General features: G+C 62.9%; 2 protein-coding genes across 2 annotated transcripts in view; one reads left to right on the top strand and one right to left on the bottom strand.

The window, feature by feature from the left end:
* LOC109257655 (WAS/WASL-interacting protein family member 3-like) overlaps window positions 1-7,317 on the top strand; it is a 32,409-nt gene extending 25,092 nt beyond the window's left edge. Inside the window, exons 3-4 of the mRNA XM_053897916.1 lie at window positions 40-264; window positions 7,024-7,317. Of these exons, the coding sequence (XP_053753891.1) occupies window positions 40-264; window positions 7,024-7,079 (281 nt within the window). The 3' untranslated portion in view covers window positions 7,080-7,317. The remainder of the gene's footprint in view (window positions 1-39; window positions 265-7,023) is intronic.
* A 3,678-nt stretch (window positions 7,318-10,995) lies between these two features.
* Window positions 10,996-19,249, bottom strand: LOC128775638 (collagen alpha-1(II) chain-like). Its single transcript, XM_053897914.1, has 6 exons — window positions 19,095-19,249; window positions 16,532-16,630; window positions 16,162-16,343; window positions 12,093-12,290; window positions 11,680-11,806; window positions 10,996-11,386 (listed from the first exon to the last, which is right to left on the bottom strand). Exons 1-6 carry the CDS (start codon window positions 19,247-19,249, stop codon window positions 10,996-10,998), a joined length of 1,152 nt encoding a protein of 383 aa, XP_053753889.1.
* Window positions 19,250-23,485: the final 4,236 nt, after the last annotated feature.

Genomic DNA, 23,485 nt, shown 5'->3' with positions numbered 1-23,485 from the left:
CTGGTAGTTTCCAGAACCGACTGACTTTTTATTTTGCAGGTAAGATACTCGCTCTGGCTTCCTGCCGCCCGTGGGTCTTTGCCCTGGACGGTCCCCCAAGATGTGTCTGCCCGCTTTTCTTCCAGTCGGCTGAATGCTGCATTCTCCACAGTGTTGCCTCAGGCAGCTCCACGGAGATGGCCCTGAGCTGGGCTGCGGGGCTGTGGGTTCAGGGCCCGTATCCCACCCGACGCCGGTCCGGCCAGCCCAGGCTGCGGCTGTCGGGTATTTGCCAGTGTTTCCACCTCGCGCCCCTCGGCCCGAGGCCATCTCCTGCGTCCAGCTGCTCTCGCGGCCGGTTAACGGCTACGCCGTCTGCAGACGCTTGCCATCGAGGGAGACCCCGTGACCCCAAGGGGAAATAGACACTGGTCACGGTTCAGGATGCTGCTGGGCGGGACAGCCAGTCCCCGCAGAGCCCGCAGGGGGAAGGAGCGGGTGCAAGGCCGGGAGCTGGCCCCCCTTCTCCCTAGAGAGCCCTCAAGTACCCAGACGCAAGAGGGTGCGACCGTGACTGCCGTCGGCAGAGAGCTGTTACCAGGCCTTGTCCAGAGGGTGGAAAGGAAAGTGTCCCCTATTGTCTCCCCAAAATGACACACAAAACGGGGACAAAGAGAGCCTGCCTAGCTGGAAGGGCTCTCGGCCCCCGATTTCCACAGTGGCCCTGGGGACAGCAGACAACAGGCAGGGACAGCAGAAAACGTGGGACGACAGCCCGCTTTGTGCACCACCGGCTGGCCGCGAGAGAGGCTGAGGCTTTCTGCAGCCGTGTCCATCCAATTTCAGGAGAACCGGAACCGTGGGAGGGTTCAGCGGGCCCATTGTGCCCCTGCCCTGCCCCCCACACACACACCCCCCAGGACTCCTGGGGCCCGGCATCCCCGCGGGCAGTCAGCACAGCTTTTTGGGAAAAGGTCCTGCTGAGCACTGGGCCCTGGAACTGGGACGGGTCAGAGCTGGGGCCTAAGGCAGCTCGGAGACGGTGGCCCCACAGTGAGTGCCCCGGGGCTGGATGTGGGGCCCTCGGCTTGCCCCTTGTCACTCGTTCCATCCCACCCTCCTGACTTCCACCCCCTGACCCCACCGCGGCCTCCCTCCCCAACAGGGACACCCGTCTGCCGTCCTGTCAGCGCCAGGATGGAGAAGGTTCTCCCTGCTTCCCGTGGGTGACCGTGTGGAGGGTTTGTTGGGGTTTTCCGGGTTTTGGTCTTAAGACTTTACTATAGTTTGCAGGGGAAAATTTCCAGAAGGGCAAGGAAGGCAGCACTGTGCTTGGAGCCAAAGAAAACACACTCAGAACAAGACACAGCGTTTCTTGCCCGTAGGAAGAGTGGGCAGGCGGCCCTCCGGCCTGGGGGGCTGCCTGGGCGAGGGACAGGTTGGACAGCCGCCTGGCACCTACCCCCCGCCGCCCGTCCCTCTGCCTCCGAGCGCTCGGCACGTGGGGCGGTCCCGGGGCCCCCGAGAAAGCAGGGTCCCGAGAGACGGTGGCGGCACCACGTGAGCCCCACGCCTCCAACACCCCCCAGAGAAGCACACGCAGGGCGGCCGGCCTGGCTGGAGCCGGATGAGAGCCCGGGCCCGGGGAGAGGAGCCCACGGAGGGAGCCCAGCCCGGGCCGGGGAGAGGAGCCCCGGGGAGAGGGAGGCGGAGCTCGGGCAGCTAACGCTGACCACTGACCTGCGGAGGAGGAGGACGCCAGCCCGACGGCAGTCACGGGAGCTTGGGGTAGCAGCCTGCCTTCGGGGACTTTTAAGTCAGCCACCGCGGACAGGAGATCACCTCCGGCCTGGCCAAGCGCGGGGCTCCGTTCCTCCAGGAGGTGACGTCTGTCCAGAGCCGGGCGCCGGGGGCAGGGGGGCAGGGCTGCGAAGGCAGACCGTGGCCCAGCGGGGAGGACAGGACGGGGTGCGTGGGGGAAAGGCTGCGACAGTCAGCGGGGCCAAGTGACGCACGGGGTACACGTCCGTCGCTGGGGAAAGAAAAGTGGTCCGTGAGCACCGGGCTGGAGGTGTGGACGCGGGCAGATGCGCCCGCTCGGGGCCAGCGTGGGTCCGGTGGACGCCTGTGTGCCGAGAACTGCGCGGGCGGCGTGGGCGCCTTCCCGTCTCTCACGTTCTCGGCGTGCTCGTAGCGGCAAGAAGGCCGCCAGTGTTCTGCCAGGGCCCGCAAGGCACCGCGGGGGCCGGTGGTCGGTCGGCACGGGGAGGCGACAGGGCAGGGGTCCGGGAGCAGGTCCCGGCCCCGGGCCGGCTCTGACACTAATTCCCTGTCAGAGCAGGGGTTAGCGCTGCCCTTGCGCGACCCTCCTGTGAGAAACAGTGACAACTGTAAAATCACAGACCGCTGGGTCCGGGGACCACAGACAATGACGCGACCGTGCAACCATCCGGCGCGCTGAAAACCTAACACACCGTCTCCCAGAATATAGGCGGATGTCTCCCAAAAATGTTGAACTGTTTTTTTTTTTTTTTTTTTGTATCGTAAGAATACGTTCTCCTTAAAATTTTTTTTCTTCATTTTTTTAAAGTAATTTCCACGCCCAACGTGGGGCTCAAACTCACAACCCCGAGATCAAGAGTCATGCGCTCCACTGACTGAGCCGGCCTGGCGCCCTGAACAACATTTTTTTTTTTTTAACTCCGAAATGGACAAAGGAGGAAGGAAGAGACACCAGGAGACGCGGCCCCACAGTGGACCGATGTCAGCATCCCGTGAGCGTCCTCAGGGAGTTTGTGTTTTTATGCGAATGGGATCATTTTTTTTTTCATGCTGCTGAAGGTTTTTTTTGTTTTTGTTTTTTTTTTTTACTCTTTCTTTAAAAATGACCACAGGTTCACGGGCACTCGCAAAGGGCGGACAGGGAAGCCCCTACACCCGGCGCCCCCTCCGTCCACGCCGACGCCTAGTGCGGGGCCGGCACGGGGTGGCCGGAGCTCTGAGCCGCTGTGCCGCGTGTCCGTGTATGTGCCCGGCACCCCGTCAGGATACGGAGCGTTCCCGTCACCGCGGAGAGCCCCCCCAGCTGACCCGTTGCCACCCCTCACCGCCGGGCCCCACGGATGTGCCGTCCGTGTCCATGAGTCTGTCGGTCATCGTGAGAATGTTCTCTCCCCGCCTTTGGAGATGCGCTTCTCCCGTGGAGCACAAGCCCCGAGGGCCCACCCGGCTGTTGCCCCTCCGCAGTGTGGCCTTTGTCTCGCCAGGCGGTTTTCCGCGGCGTGCGGGTGCCGGCTGGCTTACTGAGGGGCCCCTGGGTCGGTGCCCGTCGGGGGCCGTCGTGTTCGTGCGCAGTCTCTGAGCGGATACGAAAGTCTCACTTCTCTGGGGTGAGTGCCAGGGACGAATCGGGCAGTTGCCGGGTCACGGCCTGTTCCCCACGCCGTCTGATGGGCCGTTTCTTCCCTTCATCCCCGGATACGGACGTGCGTTCTCATTTAGAGCGGCCCCTCGGGATCCCTCCACGTGAAAGTGCCATCCCGAAGGTGAGCGTGGGCTGTTCTGGCTGCCGGCGGGGACACGGGCGCTGGACGCACATCCTCGAAGGGGGTGACTCCCGGATGACGTGTTTCCAGAAGTGGAGTCGCTGGGCCTCGGGGAACACGCACACATTGACGCACATGCCACGAGCCCTCCGGTGCATTTAAACTTTCTTTTCTGTTGCGTGTTTTTTTTGTTTTGTTTTTTGTTTTTTTTTTTTGCAAACTGAGATATAATGGACATACGACACCGTACTAGTCTCAGGCACACAACACAATGACTTGGTGTTCGTGTACGTGGCCAACCGATGTCAGCGGGCCTGGTCAGCACCCGTCACCACGCACAGGTCTTCTCCAAGCCGTGCTCTCTTAGCAGCTTTCGAATTCACAATACAGTCTCATTACCTATCCCGCACGTGACAGGTGACCTCCTCACTTTGTAACTGCAAGTCTGCACCTGTCGAGCCCCGTCACCCGTTTCCCGCGCCCCCGCCTCTGGCATCCGCCAGTCTGTTCTCTGTGCCCCCTGAGCTCGGGTTCTGTTTCAGATTCCACGCAGGAGTGAGATCACACAGGGTTTGTCTTCCTCCGCCCGGCTTCCTTGACGCGGCATAATTTCAACTTTTTACAATAGATTATACGGACCGTTAGTAAAAAGTTACGCTTTATATCGGCGTGGGGCTCACCTATGTAAGTGTGAAGGATGAGTACACGCTGAGACCGGCTTAAAGCTTCATCAGCCACACGGCCACCCCTTCCTGGAAAAACAAAACGGAACACAAACGCCATCTCCCTTCGGGTGAGCTCTTCGGTCGCCAGTGCCGAAGGCCCCTTCCCGCTCATCCCACTGCTGTTAAGAGCTGCATTTTCACACTCTGCTCTTTTTTTTTTTTTTTTTTTGCTTGGTCCTTGATGATTTACAAGAGGTGTTCTCAATTCAGGATATTCACCGTGCACCCGTATGTGTAATTGGTTTTAAACATGTCGATCGATGGTCAGATCGCGGACGGTTTCTGCCTAGGGTTTCTGGCTTCTAGAGCGCGGTTACAAACGATTCTCTCACCCCAGGATTAAAAAAATATCCCTATGTGGAATTTCTTCTAGGACGTTATGGTTCAAGAATGACCCTGGCCCGTGTTTTCTAAGTGAGCTTTTTATTTCCAAATGATTTGCTCCCCCCGCCCCACGTCCACACCTGACCTTCCCTCCAGGAAGTGGCCCCGGCACACCGCTAGGTCTGGAGCCATGGGCTCAGGTTCAGAAAGGCCGCGTCTCTGCCGTTTCTCTGCTCAGCCCCAGCGACTCCCGCTCCGTAGCAACCCTTGCATCCGAGTAAGCCACAGAGGTCTGTTCCCTCTCCATGGGGGAGGCGAGGAAGTTCGTGGTGGTCGTTCTCTACTTTCCTCCTCGCCCCCACACACCTGATGGCACCTGAAAAGACCCGGACCCCAAAGGTGTTCCAGGACAATGGCAGTGCGCTTGGTTTCTACCCCTCGTGCAGCCAGGGACCCTCCCGGCTGGTCCTGCCGGGCTCCCTCGGGGTCCTCGGACTCGGCCTGCCTGTGTCATACAGAAATCCCAGCCTTAGGAACTGGATTTCACCCATTTCTCCGGTAACGTCTTCTGTCTGCTCCCGGATCCCGTCCAGGATTTCACGTTGTATTCTGTCGTCCTGCCTGCCCAGGCTCCTCTGGCCAGAACTTCTTGTCATCTAAGAATCTGCTTGGGGACGCCTAGATGGCTCGGTCGGTTAAGCGACCAACTCTTGATATCGGCTCTGGTCGTGATCTCTCAGTATCGAGTTTGAGCCCCACGTTGGGGCTGCTTGGGATTCTCTCTCTCGGCCCCTCCCCCTCTCATGCTGTCACTCACTGTCTCTAAATAAATAAACATTTAAATAAAAAAGAATTTGCTTGACTTTTTTCTCCCACTGGCATTTACGTGAATTCCTTCTAATCTCTAGAAGGTGGGTTTTCTCATCCCTCAGTGTTGTGGGTTCAGTTGTGTCCCCCAGAGACAAAGGTCCCCACATGTCCCAACCCTCGGAACCTGTGAATGGGGCCTTATTTGCAAATAGGGTCTTTGCAGATGTAATTAGTTAAGATGGGGTCACACTGGAGCAGGGTGGGCCTGAATCTGATGATCGTGTCCTCATAGGAGGGGAACTGGACACAGACGCACAGAGAAGCCACGTATCAGCGGAGACGAGGATTGGAGTGACGTGTCCACAAGCCAAGGGGCGCCTGGGATGGCCAGGAAACCACCAGACGCTGGGAGAGGATCGTCCCCTGGAGGCTTCAGAGGGAGGGCGAGCCTGTGACACCCTGATTTTGAACTTTTGGCCTCCAGAACTGGGTGGGAACAAATTTCTGTTGTTTGAAGCCACTCTGTGCGGTCATTTGCCGTGGCAGCCGCGGGAAACTCACACACTCGGCCACTCGGACCTGGTGCAGAGCACCAGCAGGGCCACAGGCTCGGGGACACAGGTCAGCCACATCGTACAGGAGGCACCCTCCCAAACGTTGCTTCGGAGCTGGCCCCGACAGGGAGCTCCCACGCGGGCATCTCTCCAAACGGGCTGTCCCGCAGAGGGTCATACCCGCTGGGGGCCGGTGCCCACGCCCGCATTTACGGCAAAAATAGTAGATACAGGCCCAGCAAGCAAACGTAGGATCTCTTCTGTAATAACACCACGGCAGCAAGGCTGGCACGGGAGCCGGTGCCCAGTGGAGAAACTTGACCTTGTGTGCAGCTGGGGACAACATGCAGTGGGGAGGACTGTGCAAAACAGCCGGCAGCTGCTCAAAAGTTACCCACGGAATCACCGCGCGACCGGCGACTCAGATCCTGGGCGTGCACCCGGGGAATGGAAAGCAGGGGCTGAGACAGACACCTGCACCCCCGCGTTCACGGCAGCATGATTCACGACGGCCGAAAGGTGGAAACACCCCAGGGTCCCTCCGTGGATGAAGGACAAACACAATGTGTCCATCCCCACGCTGGAATGTGACCCAGCCCCAGGGAGGAAGGACGTCCTGCCACCTGCCACCGCGTGGAGGGACCCGGAGGCCACTGTGCGCGGTGACAGGAGCCAGACACAGAAGGACATGTCCCGCGCGACCCCACTCACAGGGGGTCCCCAGAGGAGTCCCGTCCACACAGCCAGAGAATAGACGGTGGGAGCCAGGGGTGGGGCAGGGGCGGGGAGTCCCTGCTTCATGGGGACAGGGTCTCGGTCTGGGGAGATGGAAAGTTCTGGAGACGGGTGCTGGGGGCGGCGGCACGACGGCGTGAGCGTGCTTCATGCTGCTGAGCTGTGAGTAACGGTTATGATGTCAAATAGAAAAAATGGCAAAAGGGAGCAGTTGGTGCTCAACCCAGGGTCCCAGGGTTGGGCTGGCTGCTCCCCGGGGCTGAGGCCTCCTGGTGTCGCCGTCCATGCAGGTGGCCAACTCGGACACCAGTTACACACACACCTATCTTGTTCTCTTCTCTCGTCCTATAGGCCACGTGCAGAATCCCAGGAGCTGTGGAGACAGCAGCAAGGCAAACCCTGGGTGACATGATGCTCCCTGCTGTCCCGACACCAAGGTCGCATGACAGCGGTGACACCGGGCCTCTGGAACTTTCGGGGAACGACCCGAGTCTGCCCGCAAGCTGCAGAGAGGCCACAGAACATTTGGAAACATACCTGGCTCCCTAGGGATCCGGGCCCGCATGCCTGGCCTCTTCCTGCTCTGCCTGGGGACCCTCCCTGCCCCAAAAAAGACTCGTCCATGTTATAAACCCTGGAAACTGATTTTGAGCTTACTTCTTTTTTTAAAAAAATTTTTTTAATGTTTATTTATTTTTGAGAGAGAGAACATAAGCAGGGAGGGAGACACAGAATCTGAGGCAGACTCCAGGCTCCGGGCTGTCAGCGCAGAGCCCGACGTGGGGCTCGAACTCACGAACCAGGAGACCATGACCTGAGCCCAAGTCAGACTTGAGCTTACTTATAAAAAAAGGTTTTTTGCAGATGTCATTAAGGATCTCAAGAAGAGATCATCCTGATCAGGGTAGGTCCCAAACCCAGTGACAAGTGTTTTTCTAAGAGGCAGGAGAAGGGCACTTGACGACGGAGGCAGAGATTGGAGGGACAGGCCTCCAGCTAAGGAACAATGGGACCCCAGGAGCTGGAAGAGGCAGGAAGAGCCTTCCCCTGGAGCCTCGGAGGAGGCGTGGCCCACCGACGTGATTCCCGGGAACCAGGCACAAGGCCCAGCACACGGGAGGAGCTCGTGAAGCCTCTGAAAACCCACTGCGGGTCTGCCTTAATCTGCTTGCTGACCCACCGGCCACGGCCACGGCCACGGCCAGCCTGACTGGAAGGCCCCCAGGGCAGCCTGGGGCAATGGGTGACCCAGACACCTGTGGCCACAAACACCATCTGGGGCCCTCCGCCTTCCCTGGGGCTCCCAGTTCACCCAGATGGCGAGTCCCTGGGAACCCTGTCCCAACACAAGTTTTCAAAAAAGTTACCTTTTTTTTTTTTTTTTTAATGTTTATTTATTTTTGAGACAGAGACAGAGCATGAACAGGGGAGGGGCAGAGAGAGAGGGAGACACAGAATCGGAAGCAGGCTCCAGGCTCTGAGCCATCAGCCCAGAGCCCGACGTGGGGCTCGAACTCACGGACCGCGAGATCGTGACCTGAGCTGAAGTCGGACGCTTAACCACCTGAGCCACCCAGGCGCCCCAAAAGTTACCTTTTTATAACCACACACGGGCACATCCCTCGGCCGCGAGCAGGAGTGAGGCGTCCAACACCCGGCGCCCCGCGGACGGACCCCGAACACACGACGCTCAGGGAGGGAACGCGACACGAGAGGCCACACGGGGTGTGAGTCCGCGTGTGTGAAACGTCCAGAACAGGCCCATGCACGGACGGGAAGGGGCTCGTGGGGGCCAGAGACTGGAGAAGGTGGGGGGTGGGGAGTGACTGGTGATGGGGACGGAGTTTCCTTTGGGGGTGATGGAATGTTCCAGAATTGGATAGAGGTGATGGTTGCACAGCTCTGTGAATGTACTAAGTGCCACTGAACTGTACATATAAAAATGGTTAGTTGTATGTTGTGTGAATTTCATCTCCATGAAAAAGCTGCCTAATTCCGCTGTTTACGCTGAAAGGGACAGGGAGGTCACTGTTCAACAACAATGGTAACAGACACTGTAGCCTAAGGTAAGTGGCCCGCCCGAGTCCAGATTGCCCTCCAGGGAGAGAGATGTAGACAATGCCGTGTATCACAGCAGAACTTCAGCAGAGGCCCCCAGTCGCCAGGGCTGATGCCCGCTCGTACCCAACCCCCAGCTGGCTGAGAAGGCCCTCAAATCCCGCACCCTGAACAGTGGCCACTGTCCGGGGTCTCTGGCCTGTGCCATCCCTCCTGGGGCCTCCTCCGTTGGGACCGCCGCCCTCCGGTCTGCAAATGTGAGCCTCCGGTCTGGTTCAGACCCAGAGGGGCTGCTGGGTCCCTGTCCTGGGCTCTAAGAAGGGGGACAGGGAACCCCGGCCTCCTTCGCGCGGCGGCTTGTCCTCATGGGGCGAGATACGGGGACTCTGGCCGAGCCCCCAGCCCCTCCCTGCCCCGCCTGCTCCCCCGGGGAGGGCCCCCCGGGACTCTGCCCGTTCATCCCAACCCCAGACGGGCCCCGGGGGTCCCGCCCGGGTGTGGACACTGGCCCCCTTCCACAGCCGAGAACACCGAGGTGCACAGCGGCCTCAGCTGGGCCCCGGACAGGGCAGGGCCGAGATCTGCCCCAGCCCCCAGGCCTCCTGAGCCCGCGGCCAGGCCCCTCGCACACGGGACGCACGGGAAGCACGGGACAGCCCAGCCCGAGGGGGGACCCGGCTGTTCTTTTTAAGCCTCCATCTTTAAGCCCGCCGTTGCCTTGGCAACGGTCTGCGGCTGACCTTTTTGCAGAAAAAAAGGATGACCTTCCCAGTGCAGTCCCTCCTCCCGTCGCTGTTCACGCCCCCCCTGCGCCACCCCACCCCTGCCGAGCGGTTTAAGGCATCTGTCTAAACAATGCATTCTGGATTTCTCCGCTGGCCTAGCACAGCTGAAGAATTTCAATCCAGACAGCTCCAGCTTTCCCAAACTTGCGGAAGGGAGAGCGTCCTGGGAGCGGAGGGGGGCAGGGGGCGGGGGCGGGGGTCTGGGAATCCACGCACCCCTCTGACGCCAGCCCTGGGGCTCCTCGGCCTCGGTCTCCCCATCTGTCAGGTGGAACAAGGATCCAGGGGCCGGGGGGCCAGTCGGCATGAGCCAGCCAGGCTGCGGCCAGTGACGGCGGACTCCTGAGCCCAGCGCCACTGCCGCTGTGGGGACCCCTGTCCCGCTGCGGGGACCGCGCTGCACTCTCCTGCCCAGGGGTGGGAAGGAGTGACTGGGGGCTGCCCCGCACAGCTGGACGCTTGTCCAGCTGAGTCATCGCTGGCCCCGGGTGCCAGGAGGGAAAGGGGTGCTTGGCTCAGCGTCATCCGTCACCACCAAGAAGTGGACGGGGGGCACCTGGGCCCTCACCACGCGGCAGTCTGCCCGCCAAGGCCGTGCCGTCCCATCTCTCAGCCGGGTGGACACAGAAAAGGAGGGAGGGCAGGAGAGAAATTTCTTCCCAAACGTCCCTCGGCTGGATTTCTAGCCTGAGCCCCTTCCCTGCCTCTGGGCAGCCCTCCCTGCGTGGCCCTTCTGATGGGCACACCGCCCGATCACGTCCCTCCACTGCTGTCACCCTTGCTGTGGCTCCCCAGTGCCCGTGGGAGGAAAACCAAAGTCCTCCTCTGCCTCCCCCTGCTCCAGCAACACCGACTCCCTAGTGGCCCTGCAAACACACCAAGCCTCAGGGCCTTTGTGCTTGCTGTTTCTTTAGCCTGGATGCTCGTCTTCGCCAGAAATATAGCCTCTTGGAGTCTCAGCTCAAATGACGCCTCCTCCGAGAAACCCTCCCGTCCCTTCCCTTAGAACTTGTCAAGTCAGAGAGAGAGGAGGACAGAGAGACAGCTCCCTCGAGCTCATTTCCTACACGCTTCTTGAGGGCGGGCACTGGCTTTCTCTTCATTTCACATCACCTTCAGACACAATGCGGTTTATTTGGTGCCACACGCTGCCCGGGCACTTCACAGATGTGAATTCATCGGACCCATGACCACCAGCTGCCCTGACATCCAGAGGTGGAAACTGAGGCCCAGGGAGCAGATCGGTTTTGCCGCCGCTGCCCGGCACCGGCTCTGGCACACGCCCCTGTGAGCGCACACGCCGTGGGGTACGGTCCCCGTCACCGGGCCGGGGCCTGTCCTCACGACCTTGTGTTAACGCAGCCACATGCACGAGGACTGTCTCCAAATGACCCACTCGAGGCGTTAGGACTTGGACACACCTTTCTAGGGGACACAGTTCCACCGTGACGGCATGTCTGGGCCCTCCCCTCTCTGTCCCCTACAGTGAGACCTTGGGCTCCTCATCTGAACCTGCAGGGTCCCCAGAGGTGCTGTCATATTCTGAGGGCAGTGCCTGAGGCTCCCGGGTCTGGGCTCCCAGCCTTTGAAATACCGGGACCTGGCGTTTGAAGGGCCCCTCTCTGAGCTCCAGGAGGAGGCCAGGTGGCCCTTCCTGGGGTCCTGGGGCGCTCAGGAGGGGCGGTCCCATGGGTGCCTGAACCCCGACCCCCAGCCTCTGTGGCCGTACCTCATACACAGCAGGCCTCCCGACGGGGATGCCCCAGAGCTTTGGGATGCTGGGAGCAGCCGTCAGCCCCTGGGCCCCAGGACCCTGACGTGGCAGCTTATGCCCACCCTGGAAGCCAGAACCAGGGGAGCCGGGCAGCCTCCTGAGTCCGCAGGGCAGATCAGGGTGAGCACAGGCGTTGAGGTTCAAAGAGGTGGGCTCAGGGAGGCCAGGAAAGCCAGGACTGAGGCTGTTGGCCCCGAGACCCCACACACAGCCCGTCACCTGTCCCTCCACCTTTCTGTCCCTCTCTGTGTCTCCCACCGCCATGTAACCCGTGGCCTTCCTGTGTCCCCTCCGGCCTCCCAGTGAAGTCTCTGCTCTGCTCAGAGACCTCCTTCGGGAAGAGAAGGAGACGGACCCGTGTCGGCGGGACCTAGGCATCCCCCTGCCCACCAAGGAACTGAAGGGACGTGGTCGCTGAGGATCCAGGGAGAGTCAGGCGCCCCCAGACGCCCCCACGCCGAGCAGGGCAGCTCGCAGGGCGGGGTCTTGCCCCTGCTACCTGCCTCTGGCCCCAAAGCTGGTGGACAAGGGGGCTTTGGTGCCACCTGCCAGGGTGCAGCCAGGAACCCCACCCGCCACCTGCCATCTGCCCTGGCTCCCCCCCCACCCCGCCCCCAGCTCAAGTCTCTGGGGACCACAGGACTGTTGCCTCCTGCTGCTCTGGTTGGGAGACGGGAGGCCGTGGACGCGGCCCTCTTCACACACCTGGCTCCCCGCCACCACGGGAGGAGTACGGACTCGGGCGCCTTTACGGGGACAGGCGGGTGCGGGCTCAGGCGCTGCCCTGCGCCGGGAAGGCGCACCGAGCACGGTTAGGCGGCTGTGGCCGACAGTGACGCTGGGGTCTCGAGGACGGGTGGCAGCTGGAGTACCCTGCCGACGAGACCCGCAGCCCACACTTGCCAGCCCACGGGGCTTCTCCCCGCTGCCCCCACACGCCCAAGCCCCGCAGGGACTGGCGCTTCGCTCTCGGCCCGGGGGCTCCCGACCTCGAGTGAGGGCTTAAAGCCCAAGACATGGGCCGGTTCCAGTGTTTTCAGGAATCGCGTCCCCTTAATAAACACCTAGAGGGGACACAAGCCAACTGCCCACCGACGGGCGAACCAGCACGCACAGTGTGTCCCCCGCGGGCGCTCACGCGCACAGATGAACGTGCCCACCGCGCACGACACGTCCCTCGGCCGCGAGCAGGAGCGAGGCGCCCGCCCCCGCCGCCCCGCGGACGGACCCCGAACGCACGACGCTCAGGGAGGGAACCCGACACGAGAGGCCACACGGGGCGGGGGGGGGGGGGGGGGAGTCCACCTGCGTGAAACGCCCAGAACAGGCTCATCCAGGGACGGGAAGGGGGCTCGTGGGGGCCCGGGGCCGGGGGAGGGGGTGCTGGGGAGGTGACGGCTGATGGGGACGGGCTGCTTTAGGGGAGGATGCAGGTGTTCTAGAATCAGCGTGTTGATGGACGAACAGCTCTGTGAATGTACTAGAACAAATGAAGTGTGCACTTGAACGAACTGGGAGGCAGTATCTCCGTAAAGCGGTTTAAGAACGTGACGCTCCTTCCCGCCCTGCGCCCCCTTTCCTCCCTGACCTCAGAAGTCCCCCCGCAGGCGAGGCATGACTTCGCTGTCACCTGGGCCCACGTGCAAGGAAGGCTTGGCCGGAAGCCTTGAAGGTCGCGAGGGTCCGGTCCGCAGAGCTGTGCAAGCAGTGTTCAGCACGATGCCCTCCCGCCGGCACCCTGCACCCTCCCGCCAGGTGCCACGGCCACGGGCGCTCGGCCGAGGAGGCACCTCGGGGCTGGAGCCTTGGGGGCTGCCGGGGCCTCTGCCGCGGCTGGAGCCTGGCATATACACACGTGTTCACATGCACGTATACAACCGGGGATTCTCCCCCTTTTCCCTAAGTAAAGGGGCCTGTCACGGTCGCGGGGCATCGGTGACACCGTGGATTTCATGGTGCTTTCATCACCACCCGCCTGGCTCACAAAGGCGCCTCTAAGCCCCTCTGGTCGTATTCTCTATGTGGGAGCCTCCCCGCGTCCTCGTCACTTCAAACGTCCCGATCCTATTATGGTGGGGGGTGGGGAAACAGCCGAGTGGAAGAGGTGGCCTTTGTCCCCTGGCCCAGGCAGGGCAGGGGCCCCCGGGCCCTCATGAGTCTCGTGACGTTCCTGCAGGTCTCAGAGGGTCTCTGACCGCGTCCCACCGCACCTCACCGCCAGCCCAGAAGCAGCGGGGGGGGGGGGGGGACCCCCGAGCCGCCCACAGGGCCGCTTCCCCTCCAGGCGGGAAGAAATGCCGAGCAGGCCCTGGGGTGTGGGCACCAAGGGGTCCCGCTGACGTCGCTTCACGCAGCTGAGAATATGACTCACGGGGGCCCCGACTTAATCTTGTCCCCCAAGCCTAAGTTCCCTTCCCCAGGAAACGGGGACAATGCCCTCATCCCCCAGCCCTCTCCAGCCGCTACCCCTAGTGGAAGGAAGCTTCTGGGACCCTCCTGAGAATCTTCTGGCCTGGCCGTGTGGCCAGCAGGGATGTCAGATTGACATGGAGGGTGTCAGGGAGCCATGGGGGGCTTTAGGCACGGGATGGTCACCGTCTGATTTTCAGTTTGTTTTTTTAAGTTCATTCACTTTTGAGAGAGAGAGAGAGAGAGTGCCAGCTGGGGAGGGTCAGAGAGAGAATCCCAAACAGGCTTCGCACTATCAGCACAGAGTCCGACACGGGGCTCGATCCCGCAAACCACGAGATCACGACCTGAGCCGAGATCAAGAGTTGGACGCTTAACTGACTGAGCCAGCCAGGCACCCCTGATTCTCAGTTCTGAAAAGTCCCTAGAGGCCCCAAGAAGGAGGGAGTTTGGGGCAGTTACTGGGGTGAGGGCAGTGGGCACATGTCACTCTGCCCAGGCTGGGGCAGATGGGGTGGAGGTGGGTCCCTCCTGGACCCCAGCCCAGAGCACTGGCACGGGGAGAGGAAGGGTCAGATTCAGCTGCCCGTGTACGGCGCCCAGCCTTGTGTCTCACCAGGACCCTGACCGATGTGGAGAAAAGGACAAGACAAAAAGAATGGGAACATCCACCTACACGCACGTCCCTCGGCCGCCAGCAGGAGCGAGACGCCCTCCCCCGCCGCCCCGCGGACGGACCCTGAACACACGACGCTCAGGGAGGGGCCCGGACACGAGAGGCCACACGGGATGTGAGGCCACGCGAGTGGAACGTCCACAACAGGCTCATCCACGGACGGGAAGGGGGGCTCGTGGGGGCCGGGGGCTGGGGGAGGGGGTGGAGAAATGATAGCTAATGGGGACAGGCCTGCTCTTTCGGTTGCTAGAACATTCTGGAATTACATAGAGGTGATGGTTACACAACACTGTGAATGTGCTAAAAACAGCTGAACCATACACTTTAAACAGGTGAACTGCACGATACACGAATTATACCTCAATTTAAAAGGCAGGAATAGGGGCGCCTGGGTGGCTCAGTCGGTTAAGCGTCCGACTTCGGCTCAGGTCACGATCTCACGGTCCATGAGTTCGAGCCCCGCGTCGGGCTCTGTGCTGACCGCTCAGAGCCTGGAGCCTGTTTCAGATTCTGTGTCTCCCTCTCTCTCTCTGACCCTCCCCCGTTCATGCTCTGTCTCTCTCTGTCTCAAAAATAAATAAAAAATAATAATAATAATAAAAGGCAGGAATCACTGGCTTTTCTGGACAAGAAACGATTTGCTCCTTCTGTTTGTGTGAGCTGCACGTTTCTTCAACATATTTGCGTCTTGTACTTGATGTAACTTTCTGGAAGCAAGGGACTGTGCCTCATTCACCTATGGAAGCACCTTGGGGTGTTTGGTTATATTGTAATAAATATCGTTGCACTGAAAATGAAAGTGGGTGTCAGCAGGTAGGCGAGGGCGCACCAGGCCACAGATGGGTGGCTGGTGGGGAGGGGGGGCTGCTCTTTGCCTGGCTGGTCTAGGTGGACACACAGGGAAGGGTGCAGCCTGTGCAAAGGCCCTGAGGCAGGGGCAAGACTGGTGGGAGGGTCTGAGGGAACAAAGGGGAGGGGTGGGGCCAGGTGCCAGGGTCTGACCCTTGGCGCCTTAAACTCGTGTGGGAAGGGTGGCCAGGGACGCTGTTCAGGGGCAGAGCGGGCCGGCGCCTTAGGCCGTCCCCTGCCTTCTGGAGCCTCAGGTTGGATCCAATCCTGGACTGAAACCTAAGCCTGTTCGGTCCCCACAACAGGCTGCATCCTGAGGGAAGACTGGATTAAGGGCTTCTCCTCAAAGGGAACATGACAATGGGGCCTAGAGCCATGTGTCCCCAGATGTGCTGTGAGTGACCGAACCTTCCGTGCCTCAACTTCCTCTTGTGGAAAATGGGTCCCCCAAGGGGGTTGGGGTTGGATCCGACCCCGAGGCTCTGGTGGGTTCGGCCTGAAGATTTGCCCGCACCTGAGCTCACTCAGGCCACCCACATCTCTGAGCTGTCCTGCTCTGTCCCTGCTCGGACCCCCACCCAGCCTCCCCCCCGGGTCCTCACTGGCCTCCATTCTGCTCCGACAGCCCGTCCCGAGGCAGCCTCAGGGAGCTGTGAAACGAAGGAACGTAGATCGCGTCACTCTCCTGCTCTCGCCCACCATGGCTCCCCGGTACCCTCCACGTAAAACTCAAGCCCCGCCAGGGCCTACAAGGCTGGCCCTGCCCCACCCCTCCCACCGGGTCTCCAGGACCCACACATTCAAGACGCCACCTGGGGCCCTGGCGAGGCTGCCCCTCTGTGCAGAATGTCGCCTCCCCCCGGTATCTCTCATTCTTTACGTTTCGGCTGAAGCTCGTCAGAGAAGCCCAGTTGTCCACCGTATCACCAGGTCCTTGCCTGTGGGTGGGAGGGCGTCCTGAGGAGTCCCATGCAGCCTCGGCAGTGCCTTGGCTCGAAAGGGCGCTCGCGGCCCCCACCCGCAAGCTGGGCATCCAGCCTTGGCTTCCCCGCCGTCAGGCAGCGGGCGGGTGCCGGGAATGGCCGATTCTGAACCCGCGCCCGGGCCGCTGCCCGGCCATCTGCACGTGGCAGCCGGGTCAGGGATGGGGGGGTCAAGGTTGGGCCCCGTGGTGGGTCCTCTCCTTGCTCGGGACGCCGCCCCGCCCCGCCGTCCGTGTGCCTCCTTTGCGGACTGTCCAGCGGGCGCTGCACCCCTTTTCGGGCCGCTGTCCCCCGGACAGAGTGTGGAGGCTTCGTGGGAGCTCACCCAGAAGCGCCCGTGCGACCCGCCAGCTCCCGGCGTGGCCTCCGCGGCTCTGAAGCCAAGGCCGCCCACGCCCAGTCTCCACCGGCCTCCTCGCTCCACCTAGTGGTGGCCCGAACCGGGAGCCACAAGGGGCCCAAACAGGGCTCCCAGGGCGCGCGGCAGGGAAAAGGTCCCCCCCTCCCACGGCTGCAGGGGGGTGGGGCCTGAGCAGGGCTGCGGGGTGCAGAGCCATGTCGGGGGGCGCCTCTACCCTTCCCCCAGCTCGCCTTAGAGAGAAGGGTGGCCCACAGTCTCCTTGTAAGACCGGAAAACTGAGGCACAGAAGGGCTAGGCGGGCCCGTCCCCAAGGTCACACAGAAGGGCAGGTGAGTCCCAATCAAGCTCCAAGAACTTGAGACCCCCATTCATGTCCTTCCTCCGGACCCCAGAGACGGGCGAGGAGTGAGGCAGTGACTCCGGGGAGGACACGAGGGGTGGGCGGGGGTGTTGGCGAAGGGTCCACACCACTGTCTGCTTCCGTCTGAGTTGGGACCAAACCCAGCTCTGCCACCCACCCAGTAGCCCTGGCCGGCAGCCTCGTCCCTGTGGCCTCCCGTTTCTTCCCTTACAAAGTGGGTGTGTAATGACAGGGGGGCTGTGAGGTTCCAGGGAGGTGAGGCAGGTGGAGCCCATAGGTCAAGGTTTGTATGCAGTAGGTGCTCAATAACTGTCGGCTGTTCATTGGGTAATATCATCACCAAGCTCCACCCGCCCGCCCCTCTGCTCCTCTTTACTTACCTGCTTCCGGCACATGGGCCTCCTGTGCTCTCCCGGGGCCTGTGTTCCTTGCTGCCTCAGGGCCTTTGCACAGGCAATTCCCCCGGCAGGAAAGCCCTACACACCACCTGACCCTGATTAATTCAAGTTTTTCCACGTTGGTTCCCACTGGGTTCCTGGCATTCAACCCGGGATCCGGTACACAGTTGGCGCTCCAGAAACGCACAAGGTTGGCTGAGAGCAGAGCTGGCCCCAGACTGCCCTTCCCCCCCCACCCCCATCCCATCATTCTGGGGAAACTGAGGCCCGGAAAGGGGCAGCAACAGCAGAGCCCTCTTGTCACCAGACAGGTCCCGGGATCTAGCAGGGGAGGTCGGGGACGTCACCGCTTCCTCCTCCTCAACCCGAGCCCCCAAGGAGGGTTGGCTGCAGAGGCAGGGCCCAGGCCAAATTGAAATTGATTGTGGGGAACAGCTCGGCAGGGTGGAACAGACACGTGGCCGCCGGGGAGCACAGGGGCACCCGAGCGTGCGAACGCGTTCCGGCCAGCAACGGAGCACGGTTTAATCTTCAGTGGAAGCTTCCAGCGGCGGCCCCCAAGGGGCGGGGAGGTGAGGGGCTACGTTGCCGCGGCAGAAGCAAGGACACCACCCTCCCTCCATTCATTCACCCGGGCCTCTCTTCCCGGAGAGCCCTGACTCTGCCGGTCTTAGCTCCTCCCCGGCCAGCCCTGCGGTGGCAGTGGAGGCAGAGAGGTGCCATCCAGCAGCCCCCTGAGGCGGATCTAGTAGTGCCTGCTGTGTGCCTGGCCCTGGGCTCAGCCCGGTTAATGTGGCTCCTTGTGTGATCTTCCTCACCCTCTCTGTCCACTGGGGAGGCCCAGAGAGGAGAGAGCTGGCCCAAGGAAGGGGAGCTGAGAGGTGAGCCCAGGTCACCAAGCTCGGTGGCCAGGCCTTGTGCAGGTGGGAAAAACCGTCTTGAAGACAGTGGGAGCCATGGAGGACTGTAGAGCAGGGGAGGGCGGAGGTGGGAAAGTTCCTCCCTGTACTTCAGGGGAGTGATTCCTGGAGCCCTCTTAGAGGGGGCACCTAGGCCACGTACCCCCATAGCCATCCCCTGCCCCAGAAGGTTCCACTGAGGCACAGAGCCAGGTAGAGGCCAGATGCCCCCCATGGCGATAGGCTCCCTTCCAGGCAGGTCAGGCCGGACCTCCTGGAACGTCCCGTTTTGAGGCTCAGAGACGGCAGCTGTTGGCCCAGCGGTCACCCAGCCTGCAGGTGGCAGGGACCTGATTCCAGCCCGATTCCCCCCGGGGCCTGGGGGCTTCTGAGAGCTCTGCCTGCCCTCAGTTTCTCCTGTGGGCTCCGCGGGGTGGTGACCAGACACGTGGCCAACGGGGCAGCTACGTTCCCCTGAAGCCCCTGCGACCCTCACCCGGAAGCCCCCCTCGGCGCCTGGGGCGGGGGGTCAGGCCCGGCCCCGCTCTCAGGGCCCCTCCCAGTGAGGGCCTCAGCCCAGGATTAGGGGGCCGGGGTCGGGGGTCAACAGTATTTGCTGCGGCGCCTTTCAGGCGGCGAGCGGATCCGTTCTCCCTGCCGCCTCGCATTTCCCGGACAAAGGGTCGGTGGGGCGCCTGGGCGGAGGGGCGGCCGAGCACCCCTGGGAAAGGCCTCCGTGCCCCCGCCGCCTCTGCCCACACAGCCCCCCTTCAGCCCTGAGCGGGCGCACCCATGCCACAGACGGGGAAACTGAGCCCGGAGAGGGCTGGAGCGCGGCCCCACGCGGGCCGCGGCTGCTTCCTGCCGGCCTTGGCCGCGGCTCGGTGGCCGGCGACGGGCGGCGCGGTTCAGCACCCGGGGCGCTGTCCGCGGCGGGGGGCGGGGCCGGGCGCAGACAAAGGCGCGCAGGCGGGGCCCGCGGGGGCGCGTTCCGCTCGTCAGCGTCGGTTCCACTTGAGTCCATCCTGGACAGGCTGGGTAATCCCTCCCCCGGCCACTGCTGGGCCGTGACGGCTTGAAGGGGCCCGGCGGGCCTGACTGACGGCCGGGAGGGGGGAGCGGGGCCCCCCAACATCCTCCCTCCAATCCCCCCTCCACCCCCCCCCACCCCCGTGCTGGGAACAGCTTCCAGCCATCCGTGGTGGTGACAATGGGGAAACCGAGTCATGGGGAGGCGCGAACATCCGCTCACATCACACGGCGAGAGCTGGGCAGCCCAGCGAGGCCCGGAACCACCTGGGTCGGCCTTGCTGGGACCTCCCCACTCCCACTGGTCACACAATGTCACCTGGGGCCTAGAGGGCTCTGGGGGCCCGGGCCCAGGAATCGCTCACCTCCTGTTCACTCCCCAGCCCCCCAGCGGCAGGTTCACACGGGTGGCTGGACCAGAGACAGACCAGGGGCCCGGGGAGGGCCCGCCAGCTGCTGCCCCAGCCCCATAGGAACGGCTGCGGCGCAGGGCCGGGCGGGCCTCCCCACACACCTGGGTGCCTGGAAGGGTTTCCGCAGGTGGAACTGGCATCCCAGGGGGAGGGAATCACTGGCAGGATAATTAGGGGGCGTGTAGACCTTGAGGGTTGGATGGGACTGGGGGAGCGGGGGGGGGGGGGGGGGGGGGGGCGGCAAGCTGGGAAAACTGAGCCCCTGAGCCCCTGAGGGAAGTAGGGTTGATGTTCCCACAACAGATTCTGAGGGAGGCCAGGACCCCTTGGGCTAACCCCCCCCCCCCAGGGCCCCCTGTGACCCTCAGGAGGAGACACAAAATCCCTTTCTGCCAGCGCCTCCTCCCAGCCCAGCCTCTGCTCAGGCTGGGCCTCCACCTGGGGCTCCTGGGACTCGGGGTGGGAGGTATGGGCACAGCCACCGTGCCCAGGGATCCCGCGCCTCCCCTGGGGGCTCCTCCTGGGCTGGGGGCGGGGCTCGCTGGCAGCTTTGTGGGGGCAAACGCCCCCGTCTGTGGTTCCCGATCTTTCAGACCATCCAGGCCACCTTGCCACCTCGGTGTGCCTCAAAGGGGGCAGCAGCAGGTGGGGACCGAGGCCACCGCTGGACAGGGGTGCGCTCTGGGGCGCCCCGCGTGCACCCCGGCCGGGGTGCTGGGTGAGGCTCCTCCGCTCTGGGTCTCGGCCTGTCGGGACTTCGGTTTCCCCATCTATAAAATGGGTGCTGGCTTCTGCAGAGGAAGACCTCTCTCCCTCTGCCCCGACTCCCGGGGACCGCTCCCCACAACCCCCGAGAGACCCTGCTCCGTTAATCCACCAGCCGGCCCTCGCCTCGGTTTCCCCTCCCGGTGGCCTAATCCCTGGATTGTCAGAGGCTGGTTTTACATACATTTAGAGGCTTTTCATAATAGATTTACTGGGCCCCAGAACGGCCCTTGCTGCCTGGCGATTAGCTGCTCCTTAATTGAAAACTCCCTTCCCACTCCTCCGCCCCTACGGGCCAAGCTCCGGCAGAGGGAAGGGGCCAGGGAGGACCCCACAGCAGTGTGGGCCCCAACGGCGCCTCCCCTGCGTGCTTGAATGGGGTCTCCCTGGCGTCCAACATGATGGGGGGGTGTGGGGGGAGGGGGGGCGCAACCAGGGGCTCCCAAGGAGGGTCTGCGGCTGATCCCCGCCCCTGAGGGGCCGAGCCAGGACCCAAACCTGGTCTGTGCCCTGCCACAGCACTCGGTGGCGGGGCAGAGTGTCCCCTGTTCGGATGGGGGCACGTGACTTACCCAGGGGCCCCCAGCTGAGGAGCTGGCCTCGCCCCGACCTGGGCCTGTGGGACCCCTGGGCTCCACATCACGTCCTGATCCCCTAAGTGTCTCCCCAAGTGCCCAGCAGGCTGCAGGGCTGTGGGAACGTCCACCAACAGGAGTGGGGACAGTCAGAGAATGAAAACGGAGCCAGTGATGTTTCCCCACCCCTCCACCACTGCCCCCCCGCCCCCCAGCCATCGCTGCCAGGTCCCCAACCGGGCGATTTAATTCTGCTTGTCACCAGGATGTGGGCCGGGTTTATTTATCTGGTGTATATATGTATTTTAATTTAAAGATCTGCCAGCCAGCATAGCTGACTCCTGCGGTGCCCCCGCTGCCCCCCTTATCAGAGAGAGGCTGTTCCCCGCCAACCCCCCCATGCCAGGCATGCCCTAAGGAGTGAACAGTGGAGAATGAGGCCAGCACCTCCAGTCTCTCCCAGTTGGGAGTGAAAGAGCACTCGATTCAGAGTCCATGCACAAAACACTGAGTCATTCAACAAACATTCGCTGAGGGCCCTGACTTTGTGCCAGGCGGTGGGGCCGCGCAGGGAGGGGGGGGACCAAAAGGGCCACTCTTATGGGGGCAACTAGTCAGGTCATCAAGAACCCCAGGCTCTGGGGTCCTCTGGCTGGCCCTGTCTGAAGAGCATGTGACTCTTGCTTCCCCGGTTGGGAGTTCGAGCCCCATGTTGGGTGTAGACATTACTCAAATAAATAAACTTTAAAAAAAAAAAAAAAAAAAAAAAGGGAACCCCAGGCTCTGAGCTCCCACCTTGTGCCTCTACAGCACCGTTTTCCAGATGAGCAAACTGGGGGCTCGTCCACGGTAGGGGGGCCAGGGCTGTGCTGGAACCTGGAATTTGTCTCGGCCAGGGCAGCACGTAACCTCTCCGTGCCTCAGTTTCGTGGGTGTGAGGGATGATGCTAATGACGCCCCCCAGGGTGCGGGGCTCCGCAGCAGGCGCCTCGTTAACACTCAGGCCGCACAGGGGAGCAGAGATATTGCAAACCATAATTCTGGTGCCCGGCAGGGGAGGGGCGGAGCGGGGCAGGCAACGGCGCAGAGAGGGGCCTGAACCCCCTTCTGCCAGAGGCCAGTGGGCCTTGCCAAGCAGGCCCCAAAGAGAGGCCTTTGGGGGGTGCCTCCCCCCCCCCCCCCCCCCGCCGCGGCAGGGCAATCACAGGCTCTCATCTTTGCCGCCCCATGAGGACAGTCCGGCCGTCCCGCCCCCCGCCCCAGGCCTGCCGGCTCCTCAGAGCCCACACTGAATCCACATCATAAGGATTATTCCAGACTGCCCGTGCTGCCCACGGGGCTGCTGGGGCGGGAGGCTGGACTGAGGACATCCGGCCCTCCCCCATCCCCCCCCCCCCCCAGCTAATGGGGCCAGCGGCAGCGGGGGTGCCAGCTGTGGGGCCTGGGACTGGGCGCGACCCTCCTCTGGCCTCAGCCTTCCCATCTGTGAAATGGGTCTGAGACGGGTTTCCTCTGCGGAGCAGAAGGGTAAACCGGGGGAGGGAGGTCCCACTGGAGGAAGGCGGGGTTGGGGCGGGACCCAGTTTCCTCGAGGCTGGCCCGGACCGGCCTCCCCCGCCGCCTCCTCGCCTCCCCAGAGACAGGAGCGCACGCCCGCCGGCCCGCCGCAGTCTGTAAATGGGGAAACTGAGGTCCCGGGCGAGGAGCTGGGACCCGAATGCGGAGCGCAGGGAACAACAGAGGGCCCGGTGGGGGACCAGCGCGGGCAGAAGCACGGAGGCGGGAAGAGGGGGCTTGGGGGAGGCCCCGCGGGAGGGACCTGGGGGCGCGGGGCGGGGCGGGGGGTCCGGGCCCTGTGTTCCGGGCGTGGGGTGCCGGGCGCGGGCGGTTCCTGGCCTCCCCGCCTGTCTCAGGCTCAAGGCCTTTTCCGGAGGGGCGCCCCGGGCCCCCTGCCAGCCCCCCGCCTCCACCCGCGCCGCTGCTCCCGGCCGCAGGAGGCTTTTAAGCACTTAGAGCCTGCAAACCGGCGCGGGGGAGGCGGCCGGGGAGGAGTCTTGGCGGGGGAGGGGGTGGGGGCTCGGGGAAGCGCCAACCGCAACCCACAGCCCTTACCCCTCGCGGCCCCCCTGCGCCCCATCAGTGCGCCCCCTCGGGAGCTGGGGTTTGAGAGGCCACGGGGAGGAGGGTCCTGGGAAATAACTTTTCTGGATCTCCCCTGGAAGCGTCCCCCACCCTGGGAGCCGGGCCAGCGCCCCAGGCCCAGAGGGCAAGGCGGCACCGCCTGTGGGGTGGTCTGGACCAGAACCACAGCACGGGGTGGGGGGTGGGGGGTGTCTGGACCGGAACCACAGCCGGGCTCCCGGGTCCCTAAACCCCAACCCGCACAGCACATCAGAGCTTCAGGGAGAGGGAGGCCCCAGGGGTCCCCAACACAGGGACCCAAGGAATGTTTCCTGGCTGCTGGGGGAGTGGGGGGAC

The sequence above is a fragment of the Panthera pardus genome, unplaced genomic scaffold (assembly GCF_024362965.1).
Source record: "Panthera pardus isolate Hobbes unplaced genomic scaffold, ASM2436296v1 HiC_scaffold_8, whole genome shotgun sequence".
In the NCBI taxonomy this organism is placed as follows: domain Eukaryota; kingdom Metazoa; phylum Chordata; class Mammalia; order Carnivora; family Felidae; genus Panthera; species Panthera pardus.
Note: the sequence above shows the minus strand (reverse complement) of the source record. Positions and strands in the feature narration are given on the sequence as shown.